At 40.0% G+C, this 19,445-nt stretch overlaps 1 protein-coding gene across 9 annotated transcripts in view; it reads right to left on the reverse strand.

The window, feature by feature from the left end:
* ATRNL1 (attractin like 1) overlaps nt 1–19,445 on the reverse strand; it is a 948,738-nt gene that overhangs the window by 826,304 nt on the left and 102,989 nt on the right. For all 9 annotated transcript variants that reach the window (XM_045024151.1, XM_045024152.1, XM_045024153.1 and 6 more), the window contains exon 5: nt 18,011–18,219. In XM_045024151.1, the coding sequence (XP_044880086.1) occupies nt 18,011–18,219 (209 nt within the window). The remainder of the gene's footprint in view (nt 1–18,010; nt 18,220–19,445) is intronic.

Here is a 19,445-nt window from a genome sequence, read left to right on the forward strand (position 1 = left end):
TATTTAAGGTAAGAGGGGATCATCATGATTATCTAGTCTGACCTGTATACACTGACTAAAGTGTAAGTGAGATTTCAATGGTTTATGCCCATTTAACCTCTATATTATCAATACCCAAATCATGCACTTAGCATCAAAAGTCTATTCTGGGTTTTTTGTTGTTGTGTTGTTTAAGTACTTGCATTTTTTCAGCTGAGTTGTCAAAACAATTCACACAACTAATATCAAAGGAAGAATGTCAATTGGTTTAGGCCCAAATTCGTATGGACCATAAAAGTATTATAATCTAATGAGAAATGTTCTATAGCAGGGGTCGGCAATCTTTCAAAAGTGGTGTGCCAAGTCTTCATTTATACACTCAGATTTAAGGCTTTGAATGCCAGTAATACATTTTAACGTTTTTTAGAAGGTCTCTCTATAAGTCTATATATTCTATAACCAAACTACTGTTATATGTAAAGTAAACAAGGTTTTCAAAATGTTTCAGAAGCTTTATTTAAAATTAAGGTAAAATGCAGATCTCATCAGGTTAGTGTGATCCTTGCCCTTGCTTTTCCTTGCTGAGTTTTCCAATGTCTGGCACGTATTTGGATACTTTAAGCTGCACACAGGCTTCTGAGTGATCAGTTGTTAACCAACCCCGAGAGGGACAGAGGACAGATTTAATGTGTGAAAATACATGTTCACACAGGTATGTTGCTCCAAATGCTGAAAGCACTGCAAACGCAATTTTCTTCAAACAGTTAAATTTCACTGGCAGAGACGTCCAGCAGGTCAGAATAGAGGCCCCATATCTCTCTCGGTAGCTTCAAGTGCACTCTGCAGAGCCACAAACTTTGATGTCCAAATTCTGAGCTTTTTAACTGAATGAGTTGCATTTCAAAATCTTCAACACCCGTCCACTTAAATACAGACAAATCCAAGTTGCTTTTGTTGAACTTTTCAGGTTTAATTAGAAAAGAAAGCATTGGGCCAAATCACTGGAAATCTTGAAATCTGTCAGAAAATTCTGATTCCAGTTCTTGCATGTACTTTCCAATCTCATTGACACTGACAGTGCAATGTGTCAATAGCTCTTTTATAAGTTGGAAGTAGCAGAAAGTAGAAGTTTGAATATCCCTGGAAAAAACTGCTAATTTCACAACAAATGCTTTCCAGACTTCATAAAGATCCAGAACTGTTTGCCCTGCACCCTGGAGACAGAGGTTGAGTTCATTTAAGTGAGCAGTGATATCAGTTAGAAACATGAGCTTACACAGCCATTTGTTATCATCCAGTTTGGGGTAGTTTTGTTCTTTTTCTGACAAAAAGGCCTTAATTGCATCAAAACAGTTTACAAAGCGCACCAAAACATTGCAACGACTTAGCCACCGAATGTTGCTGTGAAGTGGGATGTCGTTATAAGCACTGTCCATCTCTTCTAGCAGTGCTTGAAATTGTGAGTCAAAGCAGATCGAGCAACAAGGAAATTCACAATTCGCACTACTGTATTCATCACATTATTAAGCTCCGAATGAGAAATTTTAGCACACAGGTTTTCTTGATGGATGATACAGTGAAATTTGACTGTCGGACGGCCAATTTGATCTTCAAGTAAGTTTACAAATCCCTTCTGTTTTCTGACCATGGCAGGAGCACCATCTGTTGTTGCACAAAATATTTTTCTGATGTCAAGTCCTCGTTCTTCAAAATGGTTTACAAAACTTTCCAGTATATCTTCCCCTTTTATTGTGCCATACAGGGGTTTTAGGCAACAAAGTTTCTCTTGGATTTCATTGGAAGCACAATATCTTGCAACAACTGCCAAATGTGGAATGTCATTTATATCCACGCTCTCATCAACTGCAACACTAAACACTGCTGTATCTTTCAATGCAGTCGTCCGCTTTTCCTGAATGTTTTCTACCATTTCACTTATGCGTCTCTCAACTGTTCTGGCAGAGATGGACAGTTCTTTTATTCTAGATATGGTTTTATCTTTATTTGGCAAATCATTGAACAAAATCTCCGAACTGCTGAGAAAAACGTTTATATATTCCCCATCTGTAAATGGCTTTCCATTTTTTGCAATGCACTGTGCAATCTTGTAACTTCCTTCTGTAGCTTGATTTTTATTTACACTTAAGCTTTTAAAAACACTGCTTTGCTTCTCATGGGCTGCTACTGCCTTTTTGATCGATTCAGTCTTGTCTGCTTCATCAAGAAAGGTTTTCTCGTGCTTTGTTTCAAAATGTCGAACCCTTGATGTATGACAAATAACACTTCCATAACAGAAAGCACAAATACCAAAGTCCTTCTTTTCAATAAATCCAAATGCATCTGTCCAAGCAAGCTGAAATGATCACACATCTAGCTTCGCTTTCTTAGGAGCTGCCATTTTGTCAAATGTTCCTTTCAACTCTCTGTGGGAAAAAAATGGCGATAGAAGGCAGGCACAAGGTGAAACGCAGCGTGGTCTGATATAAGCAATTTTAAGATGAGGGTGCTAAGCTGCACCCCCTCTTGCCTCATATGCAACCGTCACTGTCCCAGGCTGGGGACAGTGGGCCAGCACGGGTAGGGCTGCAGAGCACTGATCCAAGGCCAGGAGCAGAGCCCAGGGTGGCCTGCTGGGACTCGAGGCCAGAAAGCAGGCTGAGCAAGGCTGGAGATCCAGACCCCAGCTGGCAGGAGGTCAGCGGCTGGAACTCCCGATCGGTAGCTGAGGTGAGTGGAGCCGGCGGCTGGTAGGGCTGAGCAGGGCCGGAGGCCTGGACCATGTCTAGCAGGGGGCCTGTGCTGGAACTCCAACCAGAAGCAAAGTGAGTGGGGCTGCAGCGGGGACTCCGGCTGGCAAGGGGCCAGCAGCCGGAATCCCAGAGCAGCAGCTGAGTGGCTCAGCCCGCCCCCGCTCTGGGGTTTCAGCCCCTGGCTCCCCAGCTGGGGTCTCAGCCCACTGCCAGCCTGGGGTTCCTTCACCCAGACCAGCAGCGGGCACTGAGTGGGACCGGCAGCTGGAACCCGGCTGGCAAGGGGCCAGCAGCGGGAATCCCAGAGCGGCGGCTGAGTGGCTCAGCCTGCCCCCGCTCTGGGGTTTCAGCCACCAGCTCTTGCCAGCCGGGGTCTCAGCCCACTGCCAGCCTGGGGTTCCTTCAAAGGCCGTAGGTTGCTGACCCCTGTTCTATAGAGTCTAAGCATCAATTTTAAATGTATACTTGAAATCCATAACTGGTTTGCTAATACATTTTAAAAAGCAAAGCAGTTTTGCTGGGATCACAAGAACATAACATATGTGAACTCCACTATCTACTGTAATACTGTTCCCACAGCCATTAATTCCTGCTGATATCACCAGAGATGTTGTTTCTCAGACAAAGGAATAAACAAAGATAAAAAGAGTGGTGCCGCACTAAAAACACAATAAAGTAAATGTTTGCCAAGTGGGGAAGGCTATATTGACAAGGAGAAAAAAAGGTTATTTCAGTCCCTAACATGGTAGTACGCGCACACACACACACACCCCTTGCCAAAGAAGGCAGGACAAGAGGCAATGGGTTCAAACTACAGCATAGCAGATTTAGATTCAAACTCAGAAAAAACTTCCTAACAGTTAAGAACAATAGGACAATGGAACAGACTGCCTAGGGAGGTTGTGGAAGCTCCTTCACTAGAGGTTTTCAAGAGGAGGATGGATAGCCCTCTGTCTTGGATGATTTAGACATAACAAATCCTGTATCTTGGCAGGGGGGTAGACTAGATAACCCTTGCAGTCCCTCCCAACCCTACGAGTCTATGATTTCATGAAAAATAAAAGACTGCCCAATCCACAGACATTCCCATCCCTCTGTCTCTCCCACAGCCTTCTTACAGCCCTTCTCTTTAACACATGCCAAAGGAGAAAGAAAAAGGAAACTGGAGTTAACTCATTGTGTACTGGGAACAAGGTGATGCCTTTGCAGCCCATCAATCTAACTTCAACTCTGCCCAAAATTAATATGAACTTTTTCCCTTAAAATAACCTCCTTGATATTTTATAGAAGATAATTATGAGCAAGGTGTAGTTAATCTATACATATTATATTATCCTCTATGGAAAAACTGAGAAAGTGTATAGGTTATTGAAAGACTCATTAGGATTAGAAACTCACACACAATTGCCAGGAAAACATCATCTGTATGTTGTCCTCAGCTGCACGTAAATTGTCAACTTTACTTCCTAAATAACAAAAGGATCATGATTGCTTGTACACAAATTACACTCTATTTCTTAAATGCTGTACAAGCTCAATTACTATCTTTCCTATTATTTTGTGGCCAGAAAAGATTAATGGTATTGGCATATGTTCTAATGAAAATGTGAAGAATTCTAATAAATTATATTTTATGCATTAGTACACATACTCTAATAGAAATTTAACCTCACCTGGACTCTGTTTCAGCAAAGCACTTCAGAATATTCTTAACTTTAAAACAGAAATTAATGGGACTACTCAGGTGCTTAAAGTTAAACCAATGTTTAAGTGCTTAATTGATGTTTAAGTGCTTAAGCCCTCCATGCTTAAAGTTCAGCATGTATTAAGTGATTTGCTGAGTCAAGGCCCAGAATCAGACAACTAAAGGACATTTACATCTTTTATTAGCTTTACTACTGTGGCTCAGAAATATAGTGGTAAACAGTGACACCAAGTGGCAAACACTGAACAAAATACAAAAAACAGTAATAGTGAAAATTAGTAGTTAACATACACCTCTACCTTGATATAACGCTGTCCTTGGGAGCCAAAAAATCTTACCGCGTTATAGGTGAAACCACATTATATTGAACTTGCTTTGATCCACCGGAGTGCACAACCCTTCTCCCTCCCCAGAGCACTGCTTTACCGCGTTATATCCAAATTCGTGTTATATCGGGTGGCGTTCTATCGAGGTAGCGATGTATTTAAGAAAACAAACGATGCACTAGTTATTCTGAACCAGACTTCAATTTGTAAAGACAGATTATAAAAAAAAATAAATTCAATTAATGTGTTCAGTACATAAATCTCACTGTACATAACAGTAAAATGATTATGTGAGAAAATGGTTTTTAAAAGAACAAATATGAAGTTCAACACTCAAAGCTTAAAAGTACATGAACCCTACAATATCATTCCCATGATCAACAATTAAAAAAATCTCATGCATAATAACTTTCTTACAACCATTAGATTTTACTAATCTAAATCTAAAGCCATGAATACAACTTAGGTATCAGACTGTATATGTGAGGAATTTATAACTAAACAAACAACAAAGAGATACAATTACATGGATTTTATTGTAAAATCACTTAAAGAGCAGATGCTTTTGCATGGTAGAATAGTTTGTCCTATTTCCTTACCCAGACTTAGTAATATGGGTCATAAAGGTAGTGCTGACAAATGCCACATATGGGTCTTGTTTTCCCAAGTAAATACAAATACTATAAACTACCAACACTGTTGGAAAGAAAATATATTTATGCTATGGAAACATCAAAAAAACACAATATATGCATTTTGTCTGAAACATCGCATGGAAGCTGTAAAAAAGTTAAGAAATACCCATTTATTACTTGATATGTGACATTTTTTTCTGTGTTTTTTTTTAATTGGATGTTCCTCCTATCCTTATAATGGATCACTCAGTCTATGGGAAAGAAGGATATTTTTACCTTCTAAGACTGAATTGCAAATCAATTACATTACACTCAAAGTAGAAAAAAATTCTATATGTTTAAAATAGTAATTTACTCAAATATACAACATTAAAGAAAGAATCAAATTTCTATTTATTGAAGAGTTTAATGAACTGCCAAAGTGGCAATCTGCTTCTGTAGTTCAAGTCCTCAAATCAATTTCCACCTAATGAGAAAACAGCTTCTATAGTCTTGGACCTTAATCTGTTCCTTAGGGACTACTAGGAAAATAAAAATATTGACTTGTTCAATATAGGCTTCTGAGATCTGTTGTTCATATGAAAGTAGGAATAAATTTAGCTAACCCTACTATCCCAACAAAGGTTTTGGAGTTATTAGCTGCTTCTTGTTTTTCATGTCATCTTACTGGAGTCAAAATACACAATTTTTATATAGCGTATTTTGACAACACTATTTATAAACTATAAATAAAGTTTTTTTAAATTCTCAAATACATCCCCAAATTATTTCATTATCAAAATGTGTACAATAAAAAAATATTCTGTATCACAATGAACAAGAGACATTTTAAAATATCCTTTCAGGTACACAGTGTCTCTCTGGAGATCTAGAAAGACAAAAAATTCTCTAGCCCACAAAAGTTATAGAAATTCCTTTATATTTTCTAGTTTATTTATATAGGGTCTGGACTAGTGTCTCAAGGCCCATTAGCATGAAGGTCCATCAGGAATCTGGAAACTCTTTCATCCAAGTTGCCTTGACAGGATTCTGGTAAGGATGTTTTTTAAAAATTATTTTGCTTTAGGCTCCCTCAAGCCGCCTTTTACCATCCTCTCCATTATGTGACAACTATTTAAAGCAAGTCATATGCATGTGGCATTATTTGTGACAGGCATAATAAACTATTTACTTGGGAACAAAACAACCATCCTCAAACTAGCATTTTCAATAAGAACGCTTCTAATGCATATACAAGGAATCTTTGCCAATTACCTTTTTTTTTTTTGCAGGGGGAAGCGGGGTGTGTGATTGAGAAATTGTTTGGTTGCTATTTAATTCCAAGCAGGCTTGAACATAAATATTTTCCTGCATCACGATCCGAAAACCAGGAGACAATTTACATCACAGTTGGATTGCCATTTTGGTCCTGCTGGACTTCTCAGTGGTTTTGAGGTATCTCAGAGTGTTTTGGGGAACATGGGGTACAGTACCATCAGCACTCTGATAAAATGCAACTTGCTCACCTCACAGACCATGTAAATTCTCTCTATTTTGTAAAAATGCTTGTCAATATTGTCGGCTGTGTACACCAGAGCTACCTCATCCCCAACCACAGGCAAACAGGTTTGCTGATGTATACACATTGTGACAGGATGCTCTCTTTTCCTCTAGGTGAAGACCCTTGGTATAATTTCTATAGAAAGAATGTGTTAGGCACAGTATGAAAGTGTTTTTCCAGCTGTGCTATTTGTACAGAAAGCTGCTTTACTTATCCAGTCACAACCTTTCAACTGCAACACATGCACTGGTGACCACAGAGCTCGATTACTGTAATTCTCCCGTAACAGGGCTTCCAGCAGTGCCTGTCACTTTCAGCTTGTTCAGAATACAGTGGTGCATTTGCCCACCCTGCATTCTTTACACTGGATGTTTATAAAATGGCAGATTTAATTTAAGCAGACCCTGTTCCTTTTTAAAATGGTAACAGTTAAGAGATTTCCTTCTTGCGTGTTAACCCAATAGTATCTGGGCAGTCATAACCCCTTCTAGGTCATCACATCTTAAATCAGCAGGAAGTCAAGCTTTCGTGGTGATGAGCCCACCATGTGGGACTTGCTAAGCAACTCTCTCATTCATTTCTACATGGCACCACAGTGTTGGAGCCTTATGTATTACTCTCCATTTTTTCATATGGCTGCCACCTCTATTTTTCCTGCATATGCAAAATTCACAGGACATTTTAAAAAAATATTGTTTTAATATAAAGTATAGGGCTGTCTATTAATCGCAGTTAACTCACACGATTAACTCAAAAACATTAATCGCGATTAATCGCACTTATAATAGAATACCAATTGAAATTTATTAAATTTTTGAATGTTTTTCTACATTTTCAATATTGATTTCAATTACAACATAGAATACAAAGTGCAGTGTTCACTTTATATTTTTTATATTATAAATATATGCACTGTAAAAATGATAAACAAAAGAAATTGTATTTTTCAATTCAACTCATACAAGTACTGAAGTGTAATCTCTTTATCATGAATGTAACTTACAAATGCACGGTTTTTTTTGTTACATAACTGCACTAAAAAACAAAACAGTGTAAAACTTTACAGCCTAAAAGTCCACTCAGTCCTACTTCTTATTCTGCCAATTGCTAAGACAAGTTTGTTTACATTGATAGAAGATACTTCTGCCTACTTATTATTTACATCACCTGAAAGTAACAACAGGCATTCACATGGCACTTTTGCAGCTGGCATTGCAAGGTATTTACATGCGAGATATGCTAAACATTCGTATGCCCCTCCATGCTTCGGCCATCATTCCAGAGGACATGCTTCCATGCTGATGATGCTTGTTAAAAAAAAATGTGTGTCAATTAAATTTGTGACTGTACTACTTGGGGGGAGAACTGAATGTGTCCTGCTCTGTTTTACCCGCATTCTGCATATATTTCATGTTATAGCAGTCTCAGATGATGACCCACCACATGTTCGTTTTAAGAACACTTTCACAGCAGATTTGACAAAACGCAAAGAAGGTACCAATGTGAGCTTTCTAAAAATAGCTACAGCACTCGACCCAAGGTTTAAGAATCTGAAGTGCCTTCAAAATCTGAGAGGGACGAAGTGTGGAACATGCTTTTAAAAGTCATAAAAGAACAAAAGCAGCAAAGAGTCCAGTGGCAACTTACAGACTAACAGACATATTGGAACATGAGCTTTTGTGGGTGAATACCCACTTCGTCAGATGCATGGGACGAAGTGGGTATTCACCCACGAAAGCTCATGCTCCAATATGTCTGTTAGTCTGTAAGGTGCCACAGGACTCTTTGCTGCTTTTGCAGATCCAGACTAACAAAGCTACCCCTCTGATACTTAAAAGAGCAACACACTGTTGCGGAAACTACAGAACCCAAACCACCAAAAAAGAAAATCAACCTTCTGCTGGTGGCATCTGACTCAGATGATGAAAATGAACATGCGTCAGTCCACACTGCTTTGGATCGTTATCAGCATGGAAGCATATCCTCTGGAATGGTGGCTGAAGCATAAAGGGACAAATACATCTTTAGTGCATCTGGCACATAAATATCTTGCAACACCATCTACGACAGTGCCATGCAAACGCCTGTTCTCACTTTCAAGTGAGACTGTAAACAGGAAGCAGGCAGCATTATCTCCTGCAAATTGTAACCAACCTTGTTTGTCTGGGTGACTGGCTGACCAAGAAGTAGGATTGAGTCGACTTGTAGGCTATAAAGTTTTACATTGGTTTTATTTTTGAATGCAGTTATTTTTATACATAATTCTATATTTGTAAGTTCACCTTTCATGATAAAGAGATTGCACTACAGTACTTGTATGACGTGCTTTGAAAAATACAATTTCTTTTATCATTTTTACAGTGCATATATTTGTAATAAAAAATAAATATAAAGTGAGCACTGTACACTTTGAACTGCAAAAGGATGCAATAGTTTCATGTGTGACCAGTTATCCTCATATTTTCTCCAAGCATTTCTATTAGAATCATTTTTTCTATTAATGCAGTAGTAAAGAGCTCACTACGCCAGTCTGTGTATGAGGGAGGAATTGCAGATTTCCATTTTCTCAAAGTAATTTTTTTGGCCACTTTGCAATCCATAAATTCTTAATGTTAACTGGTAATATCATCCAGCACCTGTAAAATACACAACCTCAGGGAAGGAAAGATAGCAACACCTAAAAGATTTTGAGAGAGAACTGAACATATTGTTCTAGAACAACATGCATTTAGGTATAGTGGATGTGTGAAAAGTTGGCATATGATTGAGTCTATCTCCAACACTCACTGTTCATTGCTAATCTAGCCTTAGGGTACGCCGAATCAGCGGGTAGTGATCGATCTATCGCGGATCAATTTATTGTGTCTAGTGTAGATGCGATAAAATCGATCCCCGGTCGCTCTGCCGTTGACTCCAGAACTCCACTGCGGTGAGAGGCGGAAGCGGAGTCGACAGGGGAGCAGCAGCGGTTGACTTGCCGCCATCCTCATGGCCAGATAAATCGACCTAAGTTACACCAATTTCAGCTACGCTATTTGCATAGCTGAAGTTGCGTATCTTAGGTCGACTCTCCCGTCCCCCAGTGTAGACCTAGCCTTAAATAAACATTACGGGGTTAAGTAGTATCTGTTTGATATCTTGTTCTAGAAGAATCATAAGGATAAAGAACTTTAAGAATCTTTCACATTAAGCCAGATGTCCTCCCAGCATTCTGTTGTGATAGTAAGGCTAAGTCTTTTCCCACTTTTCTTTGAGACAGAGATCTGAGAGGGTAATGCAAAGCATTAAGCCACCCATAAGTAATTCCTACAAAGCCTCTGTTTCCATATTTCGTAACATATTCTTCTAGAGATAAGAATGTTGAAACAGACCAATTGCCCCCCATCTTTGCATGAATCCTTGAGCATAGCCACTGGAAGAAGGAACTCAAACAGTGGTAGCTGATATTTGTTACACATGAAATTGTAGGAATGCAGTCTATCATCCTGTATTAGATCTTTAATTTTTATTAAACCTTTTTCTATCCAAATTTTCTTAAGCATGGAGTTGGCCTTGATCCTGATGCATGGATTATTGCATAGTGGTACAAGAAGAGAATTAGTGAGGGTATGTCTACACTATGAAATTAGGTTGAATTTATAGAAGTTGTTTTTTTAGAAATTGTTTTTATACAGTCGATTGTGTGTCCCCCCACACAAAATGCTCTAAGTGCATTAAGTTGGTGGACTGCATCCACAGTACCAAGGCTAGCATTGACTTCTGGAGCATTGCACTGTGGGTTGCTGTGAGTAGCTATCACACAGTTCCCACAGTCTCTGCTGCCCATTGGGATTCTGGGTTGAGATCCCAATGCCTGATGGGGCAAAAAAAGTGTTGCGGGTGATTCTGGGTACATGTCATCAGGCCCCCCTCTCCCTCCCTCCCGCTGTGAAAGCAACGGCAGACAATTGTTTTGCGCCTTTTTTCTGGGTTACCTGAGCAGACGCCATACCACGGCAAGCATGGAGCCCACTCAGCTCACCGTCACCGTACGTCTCCTGGGTGCTGGCAGACATGGGACTGCATTGCTACACAGCAGCAGCTCATTGCCTTTTGGCAGCAGACGGTGCATTACGATTGGTAGCCATCATCGTCATATTCCTGGGTGCTCTTTTAGCCGACCTCGGTGAGATCAGTCAGAGGCACCTGGGCAGACATGGGAGTGACTCAGCCAAGTCATTCCCATCTTCTGCCGAGCACCCAGGAGATGACGATGGCTAGCAGTCGTACTGCACCATCTTCTGGCGAGCAGCCAGGAGATGATGATGGCTAGCAAGCGTAATGCAGCATCTTCTGCTGAGCACACAGGGTTTTGAGTTCAATCCTTGAGGGGGCCATTCTGTGTGACAGTTGTTTGTGTTTCTCCTTGAAGCAAAGCCACCCCTTTTGTTGATTTTAATTCCCTGTAAGCCATGTTGTCAGTCGCCCCTCCCTCCGTCAGAGCAACGGCAGACAATTGTTTCGCGCAAAACCAGGCGAGGAGGCAACGGCAGCACAGTGACGAGAGGGACATGGTCACAGACTTCTCACAAAGTACGGGCCGGGCAATGTGCTCCGGCAATGTGCACATCATGCTGATGAGCTCTGCATGAGCTCTGCAAACACACTGGCCAAACAGGAAATGAAATTCAAAAGTTCGCGGGCCTTTTTCTGTCTACCTTGCCAGTGCATCTGAGTGGACGAGAGCTGAGGAAGCATTGTTCCAGGTCAGCCATAAAAATGTTGGCATATTGTGGGGCCATGCGGGTGCCCATAGCAGTGCCACTGGTCTGGAGGTATACATTGTCATCAAATTTGAAATAGTTGTGTGTGAGGATAAAGTCACAGAACTCAGCAACCAGTTCTGCTGTGGCATCATCAGGGATACTGTTCCTGACAGCTTGTATTCCATCTGTGTGTGGGATGTTTGTGTAGAGAGCCTGTATATCCATGGTGGCTAGGATGGTGTTTTCTGGAAGGTCACCAATGCACTGCAGTTTTCTCAGGAAATCAGTAGCGTCACGGAGATAGCTGGGAGTGCTGGTGGCGTAGGGTCTGAGTAGAGAGTCCACATATCCAGACAGTCCTTCAGTGAGAGTGCCAATGCCCGAGATGATGGGGTGTCCAGGATTTCCGGGTTTGTGTATCTTGGGCAGTAGATAGAATAACCTCGGTCGGGGCTCTAAGGGTATGTTGATTTGTTCTGGTGTTAGTGTAGGGAGTGTCCTGAGTAGATGGTGCAGTTTCTTAGTGTATTCCTCAGTGGGAACTGGCATGTAGAATTTGGTATTGGAGAGTTGTCTGGCAGCCTCCTTTTGGTAGTCAGACCTGTTCATGACAAACAACAGCACCTCCTTTATCAAAATCTCGTCACTCAGTATGCATGGCACTAGGACTATTCTTCTCAGCCTGCTGTTCTCTTCTGATTCAGAGACAGGAAATGGTTGGAACCACCAGATCCCTCACCACTGAGGAAAAAAGCACTATTTTGTTTAAGGTGAAACCACCACTTAATGCAGTCTTCCCTCAGTGACGCTGTTTTCACTATGCAGAGGGAAGAGACTGCTGAGCTCTGGGTGGTGCAGGTGCTGTAAAAAAAAAAAAACACTTAAGTTGCCCATTCTCTGAAGCAGCCCCCTTCCTGAAGCACATATTCAGCTACTGTAAGAAGAGAAATTTGAGAAGCAAAGACACCAAAATTCTACACTCCACGTGGCCCCAACCTTAAATTCCAGGGATATCAGTGAATCTGGTTCCTTATAATATGAGTGCAAATAGAGAAAGATGGTCAACTTTCAGGAAGGACCTGGTTTGGTGTGACACCAGAGTCTCAGGAATGCAAGATGGGGTGATGCTGTTAACAGACCAACTCTAGAGACGTAGCATGTAAACTGGACTCTCAGCATACTTAATAAAGATTTCTTTCCTACAACGTTGCATGCCAGCTGCATCACTTAGTCTGATGAAATACAATGGCAGTGATGAGACATCAACTATTCAGAGACACCAACACACTCAGAGTTTCATAATGTACAGCCTTTGCTAGAGATGCCTCCATGTCTGGGAAGTCAGCGACCCCCAGAGGCACAGCCTGGTGCACTTTCTGGAAATATACTACAACTTGAAGCTGCTGCACTGACCTAAATAAGGAAGACCATAGTGAACCCCAAACAACCTGATATGCAATAAAAATTAGAATTCATGCAACATGATGTCATAGATTCTACAATGTAGAGTCCACTGTGACAACGTTAACACTTGCTATTTGCAAGGGTGTATGTTGCACTTACACTGAGCTACATTCTTATCATGCTTAAATATACAAGGATTTTGTTCCTTTGCAAACATGACCAGAGTCAGAAACCAACCCACAACAAAACTGCACAACCAAGCTGTTGTCCACAGCAGCAGTGAATGGCTTGGTTTGCACTGAAATGGAAATGTCCCCAATTTAGAAAGGTGATAAATCATAGCAAGATTTGTAACTGAAGAAATCTTAGAAGTCCTTTTACATTACGGGTTTTTGGGAGGCCTAAAATTGACAATGTAACTATCATTCGTATAAGACTGACCTTATTCCTCAAGAACAGTTCATGGGCCTTGGCCTTTATTTCAGTAGAACTACTTGAAGAGTAAGGTACAGCTCAAGGTGAATAAGGATATCAGAATCTAGCCCAAAGTCTTTGAAGATTGAGTGAAGGAAACCCATTAAAACAATGTAAAGAATGTCAAATTTTCAATCATGATTTTGCACGTGAAAATTGTTAGTACATACAGTGTTCCTTTAGTAAATACACTACAGGAATTATCTACAAGGCAAAATGGAGTGTGTGGGGGGGAGTGTTAAAAGGTTCTCCCATTTTTATTTTAATCAAACTTTTTTTCCCCTCTCTCTCTCTCCTTTTAAATAAATTACAAGTATGAGAGTACAGTCCAAAGATAAAATGTTTTGATGAAGTAAAGACATTTTTCTTTGGCATAAAAACAATGAGAGAATCTTTTTCCTTATTAGTATAACTTGACATATTTAGGATAATTTTACCTGAATATTTGACCCCAAGGTTAGTATAGAATATGGTTCCACAAAGAAAAAAAAATTAATTTCCATCATATGAATACAACCATATCACCATATGGTTCTACATCAGCGGTGGGCAATCTGCAGCCCACGGGCCATATGCAGCCCATCAGAGTAATCTGATTGCAGGCCATTGTCCGAGACAAACGCAGGTTCGAGTAAGTATTTAATTGAGAGAGGAAAATCAAAACATGACAGATTGAAATTTCAAACCACATGGCCGTTTATTAACAAGGGATAAGTTACAACTTGGGCCGGGGGGAGGTAATTTATCAACTAGAAATACTATCAAGATAAACCACACACAACTTGAAAGCAGTCTATTTGCATCTAACAAGAACTAAACGACCTATGAACAACCGCTTACTAAAATCCAAAATAGACATGCAAACTGAGTAAACTGTGCACGCATTAACCGAATGTTGTGAAATACACCAATTAACCACAATAGTAATCAATACAACAATTTGATTCTCCTATACTGTATACACAACTTTGCACCAAATAAGGGAGAAAGAAGAAAAAAAAAGGAAGAGGCTAAGCAAACAAAGTGTTTACAGAAATTAAAATGCAGATACCACACTCCAGGCGCAGCTGACCAGCAGTACAGACACAGAGTGCATGACGAATTGAGGGGAAGTAATCCTAACATGACACGACACGAGCCGGCAAAATCCGGAGGAGACCCTGGCTGAAAGGGTGATCAGGCCTTCCAGCTAACATGCGGGCACTCCTGCCGTTTTTGGCACGAGATACAGTTTTATTCGAAGACTCTTACTCGTGCCAGTGTCTAATTGGTCCCTAGCTCCTTCGCCCTCCAGGTTCCGAGCTGGAGCCCTCTACGTCAACAGGAGCTGCACCCCGGCACACTACTCTTTTGCACACAACACGCTGGTATTGTAGCACACGGCACCAACTTGACCCACAATTGACCAGATAGAAGGTTTGGGAATAGGCACACGGCACTATAATGTTGCACACTGCACTACGGTGTTGCACACGGTACCAATGTGACCTTTTGACCGACAATTGGCCATACAGACCCCATGTTTGAGCATGAGTTTAGGGTTGCGACAGCCATGAGTCATTTTGCTGACACTGACCATCTGCAGACACCGCCCCTGCAGCTCCCAGTCCCTTTGCCTGTAGGCACCGCTTCCCACAGCTCCCATTGGCCAGGAACAGAGAGCTACAGCCAGTGGGAGCTGTGGGGGGCGGTGCCTGTGGACGGTCAACGTCAACAAAATGTCTCGCGGCCCACAATCAGATTACCCTGTTGGGCTGCAGGTTTCCCATCACTGTTCTATGTTGTACTGGAGAAACAGTACTATAGAAATTAGATAATCTTTTACTGGGAGACTATTAGGATCTTTATTTGAATAGGGAATATAAAAATAATTGCCATATTGAGAAAACATTTATAAAATTGTTGCAAATACTAGAAACAAAGGATAGCAATGGTAAAGTTCATTTTTAATGTATAGTATTTTCTTACAGTTACAGTGCATAAGTATGTCTGTGGCATCTGGACAACTCTAAACGTAGTAATGAAAAGTAATCTGATCTGATTAGCCAATTAAATATAGTTCAAACAGTCATTAGACCATTTACTGCTAGTGAGTTTCTTAATTATGTTTCTCAAATTTTATTAGGTTTTCCAATAATAAAATGTATCAAGTACAATACAGTTCTTTACCCACTGGGGATATCTTTCATAAGAGCATCCTATTAAGTTATCTTTTTAAAAATCTAAACTCCTTAAAGTGGTTCCAATAATGTAATAGCCAATACTCTTGCCTCAGCCAGATTCTCTCAGTTCTTCAGTTCCTGTGCTAGGTACAGGAAAGGACAGGGAGTAGGTGGTTTTAAGACAGATTTGTGCCTCCCTAATTCTAGGCCTAGTCCCCAGTGCAATTTAAGAGTAAAGACAGATCTGTTCAAAATGGCTTTAACTTGTAACAGCCTTCTATGAGCTGTAGTGCCAACACAGGCTGGCTGAAGTGAAGTGTGCTCCAGTCTAACAACATCTTTCCCTAGGCAATCCCAATTAAGTACAACTATAGTTTAGAATGAGAATACCTACAACAAGGATCAGGAAGGAAACAGCATAGACCCATTACATTTTCTCTGTGACGACAATGGAACTCCATTATAATGGGTTTTCTTCCGTGACCTTTTAGTCTCCCTTTACACTGGCCGCTGTAAGGGAGTATTGGGTTTTCTGTCTTTTGTATTATTAATACAAACTGTCTCTATTACAGTAAAGAAAATACATATCTTCCGTTAAAAATAAATAGATGTCAAACAATTTAAATAGAGTTTTCAGACCATAAACATTTAATTCAACTGTCAGGGCACAATTCTATAATTTTATGAGCAGCAGCTGATTTGAAAAACATTTACACTATTAGTTCCTTGTTCAGCAAAATGCATGGGTTCCAATCTCATATAAAACCAAATTTAGGAAAATAGCTTTTCTGATCAGACCCATGATTAGAAGAGGCTTTAAAAACAATTACTGTATTCTGTTCCAATGAGTACTCTCTTCTCTTTCCTCATAGTCCTTATCTTTACTATTCTAATACCTAATATAACACCTAACTCTTACATAGCACCTTTCATCAGTAGATCTCAACATGTGTCACAATCTTTAATGTGTTTATCCTCACACCATGATGTAGGGAGGTATTATCAATGTACATGAAAGACCCTTCTTCCACAGTATCCACAAGATGTCACCATTGTCAAAAAAAATACCATACACAGTATAATATTGCATGTTCTTTTTGTCTGAACCAGGGAAAGATTTTTGTAATAAATGGACAACTTGATCCAGATAATACAGTCCAACAGAATAACTCCCATGTGCATATAGATTCAACAAACTAAACAAAACAGGATGTGCAAGCGAGAGATAACAGCAAGTTATTTCTAAGGATAGGATGTATGGATTTACAATGGATAAAGCAATACCTTTACAAGTTTTCAGGAAATTACCAAATATTTAAAGTATTTGGTATAGCAGCAGGAATGGTAAGGCATCAGACAGCTTTTAGAGATGCCAACTTAGTTAGAATGTACTGAAAAAGTTTATGAATTGTAGAAAAGAGCATTTAGAAGTAAGAAATGATTAAACAAAATATAGTGCTTTCAAATATCACCAGGTTGAAGGAATGGCAGAAAGAATTGTGAAGGGCATTCAAGAAAACCCACTCATCATCCACATTAGAACACTGGGAACATACAGAACAAAGAGAAAAATTCATCAAAGACTTCAAGGACTTTGAGAAAAAAATAATCACTGAACAAATTATCGTCTGTTAGCCTACCTATTGCAAGAATGAATGGTTTAGCGAGATGACTGTTAGATGAAGAGAATATGCTAAGAAAACGGAGTTAGGATTTTAGATTTATGGCTTCCTTCTGCTGGAAAAGGTGTCACACAGCATAGTTAGTCTTCTCTTAAAGTGTGGATCTACCCAGAGATTGATGAGCCTGCTATAGTCTTAGCTAAGAGACATGTCTTTATTTCAGCTCATGTAGTAGAGGTTTGTGCATTTGGCTCTAGAGATCACAGGTTTGATTCCTGCTGATGACATCCAAGGTGGTCGGCATTACACTCATTAGTACAAAGAGGTGAATGCTGCTTCATGCAGAAGGTTAATCTAGATGACCCAGAAGGTCTTTTCAGTTCCATCATCTTTGATTTTACAATAGACTCACTCATAAGTCAAATAGTAAATTTCAGTTAAAATTACCTGCCTTTGATTTCACTAAAATAAACCTGGTTCCCAAAGTACATTTAGATCCAGATACAATTCTTGAGCTTATTTGGAAAGTGTATTTTTAAATGAACTGTTTACATTTACATTTTAAAGATTTATATTTGCATAGCAGATAAGATACATAAATGAGGGCTCTTCTTTCACATACATTTGATTCTAAGACACAAAAATATATATATATATAAATAACTTACCTTGCCAGCTATCATTGCACACACACAGCTTCTCGCCTGTCAGATCACAGTAGCCATGATCTGGGCTCCCACAGTTAGCTTTACAGTATGGAATATCACAGGCTTCGCCTTTCCAATACTTGTCACACTCACAGTACACTTGGCTTGGAATGGAAACACTAGTTGTACACTTCCCATGCCCTGAGCAATTGTTAGGACAGGAATTAATGCTGTAAAAATAAATATATAAAATAAGGCAACAAAGAAACGAGAGAGCTGGGTAGAGCTTTTCATACGACATATTACAATAATAATTTGCATTTGCAGTATACAGCTCCTTTTATTTGAAAATCTCCAATCACTGATACAAATGTAGCAAATATAATCACCATTTTACAGACAGGAGATCTGAGATGCACTAAAGTTAAATTACTCACTCGGCTTACACACAGTCAGTGACAGAATTAGAACTGAGGCCTCCTTGTGCTGCACTATGCAGGACTGGCTCTGCACCAAGAACTGAATCTAAACTTCACAATCAAAGATCCATGAAGAAGGAAAAACATAAAAGCTAAAATTCTTTAGACATTGTTTAACCAGTTATTTATATTCTAAATAAAATCAATGTTACCTTTTAATAACCAGTGGAGGGTAACAGAAGTTGTTTTATACAGGGCCAGCTCCAGCTTTTTTGCCGCCCCAAGTGGTGGAGGGGAAAAAAAAAAAAAAGATAAAGCTGCAATCAGTGGCACTTCGGCAGCAGCTCTACCACGCCGCTTCGTTTTTTGGCAGCAATTCGGCAGCTGGTCCTTCCAGAGGGAGTGAGGTACCCACCGCCGAATTACCGCCAAAGACCCGGACGTGCCACCCCTTTACATTGGCCGCACCAAGCACCTGCTTCCTGCGCTGGTGCCTGGAGCCAGCCCTGGTTTTATATTATCCTTCCAATAAAGTTAACCCTGTGGTGTATAGAAGCCTCTGTTTCTGTAATTTGCTGAGTGCTTCAACTCAGTTTTGGATCTTCCCTATATTTATTTTGTTAACAGTATAAAGTGTTTCCATCATGTCTGCCAGGATGGCTTTTTCATATGCTTTAATATAGTTTCTTATTTTTTTTCTCAGAACCGTAAAGCCATGATACAAAGCCCCTGTTATAAAATATTTATAATTAAATGCGCCTGTGCTGAGCAACAAATTAAAGTAAAATAGCTTTCCTCCTGCCCTCCAAAATTAAGGGTTTTAAAGTTTAATTAGTGCTAGTGAAAAGGGCCAGATTGACAGCACTGATGTGGCATTCACAAGGAAGAAAAAGATCTGGAACAGAAGGTGCCTTTCATCTCCTTGCTGCTGTGGTGACTGTGAAAGCAGTAAGTCCTGCTCATTGTGTATTGCCAGGCCCAATACAGTGACTAAATAACCAGGCTGCTTCCTTTATCTTCTTTAGATGGTTCAGTAC

The sequence above is a fragment of the Mauremys mutica genome, chromosome 7 (genome assembly GCF_020497125.1).
Source record: "Mauremys mutica isolate MM-2020 ecotype Southern chromosome 7, ASM2049712v1, whole genome shotgun sequence".
In the NCBI taxonomy this organism is placed as follows: domain Eukaryota; kingdom Metazoa; phylum Chordata; order Testudines; family Geoemydidae; genus Mauremys; species Mauremys mutica.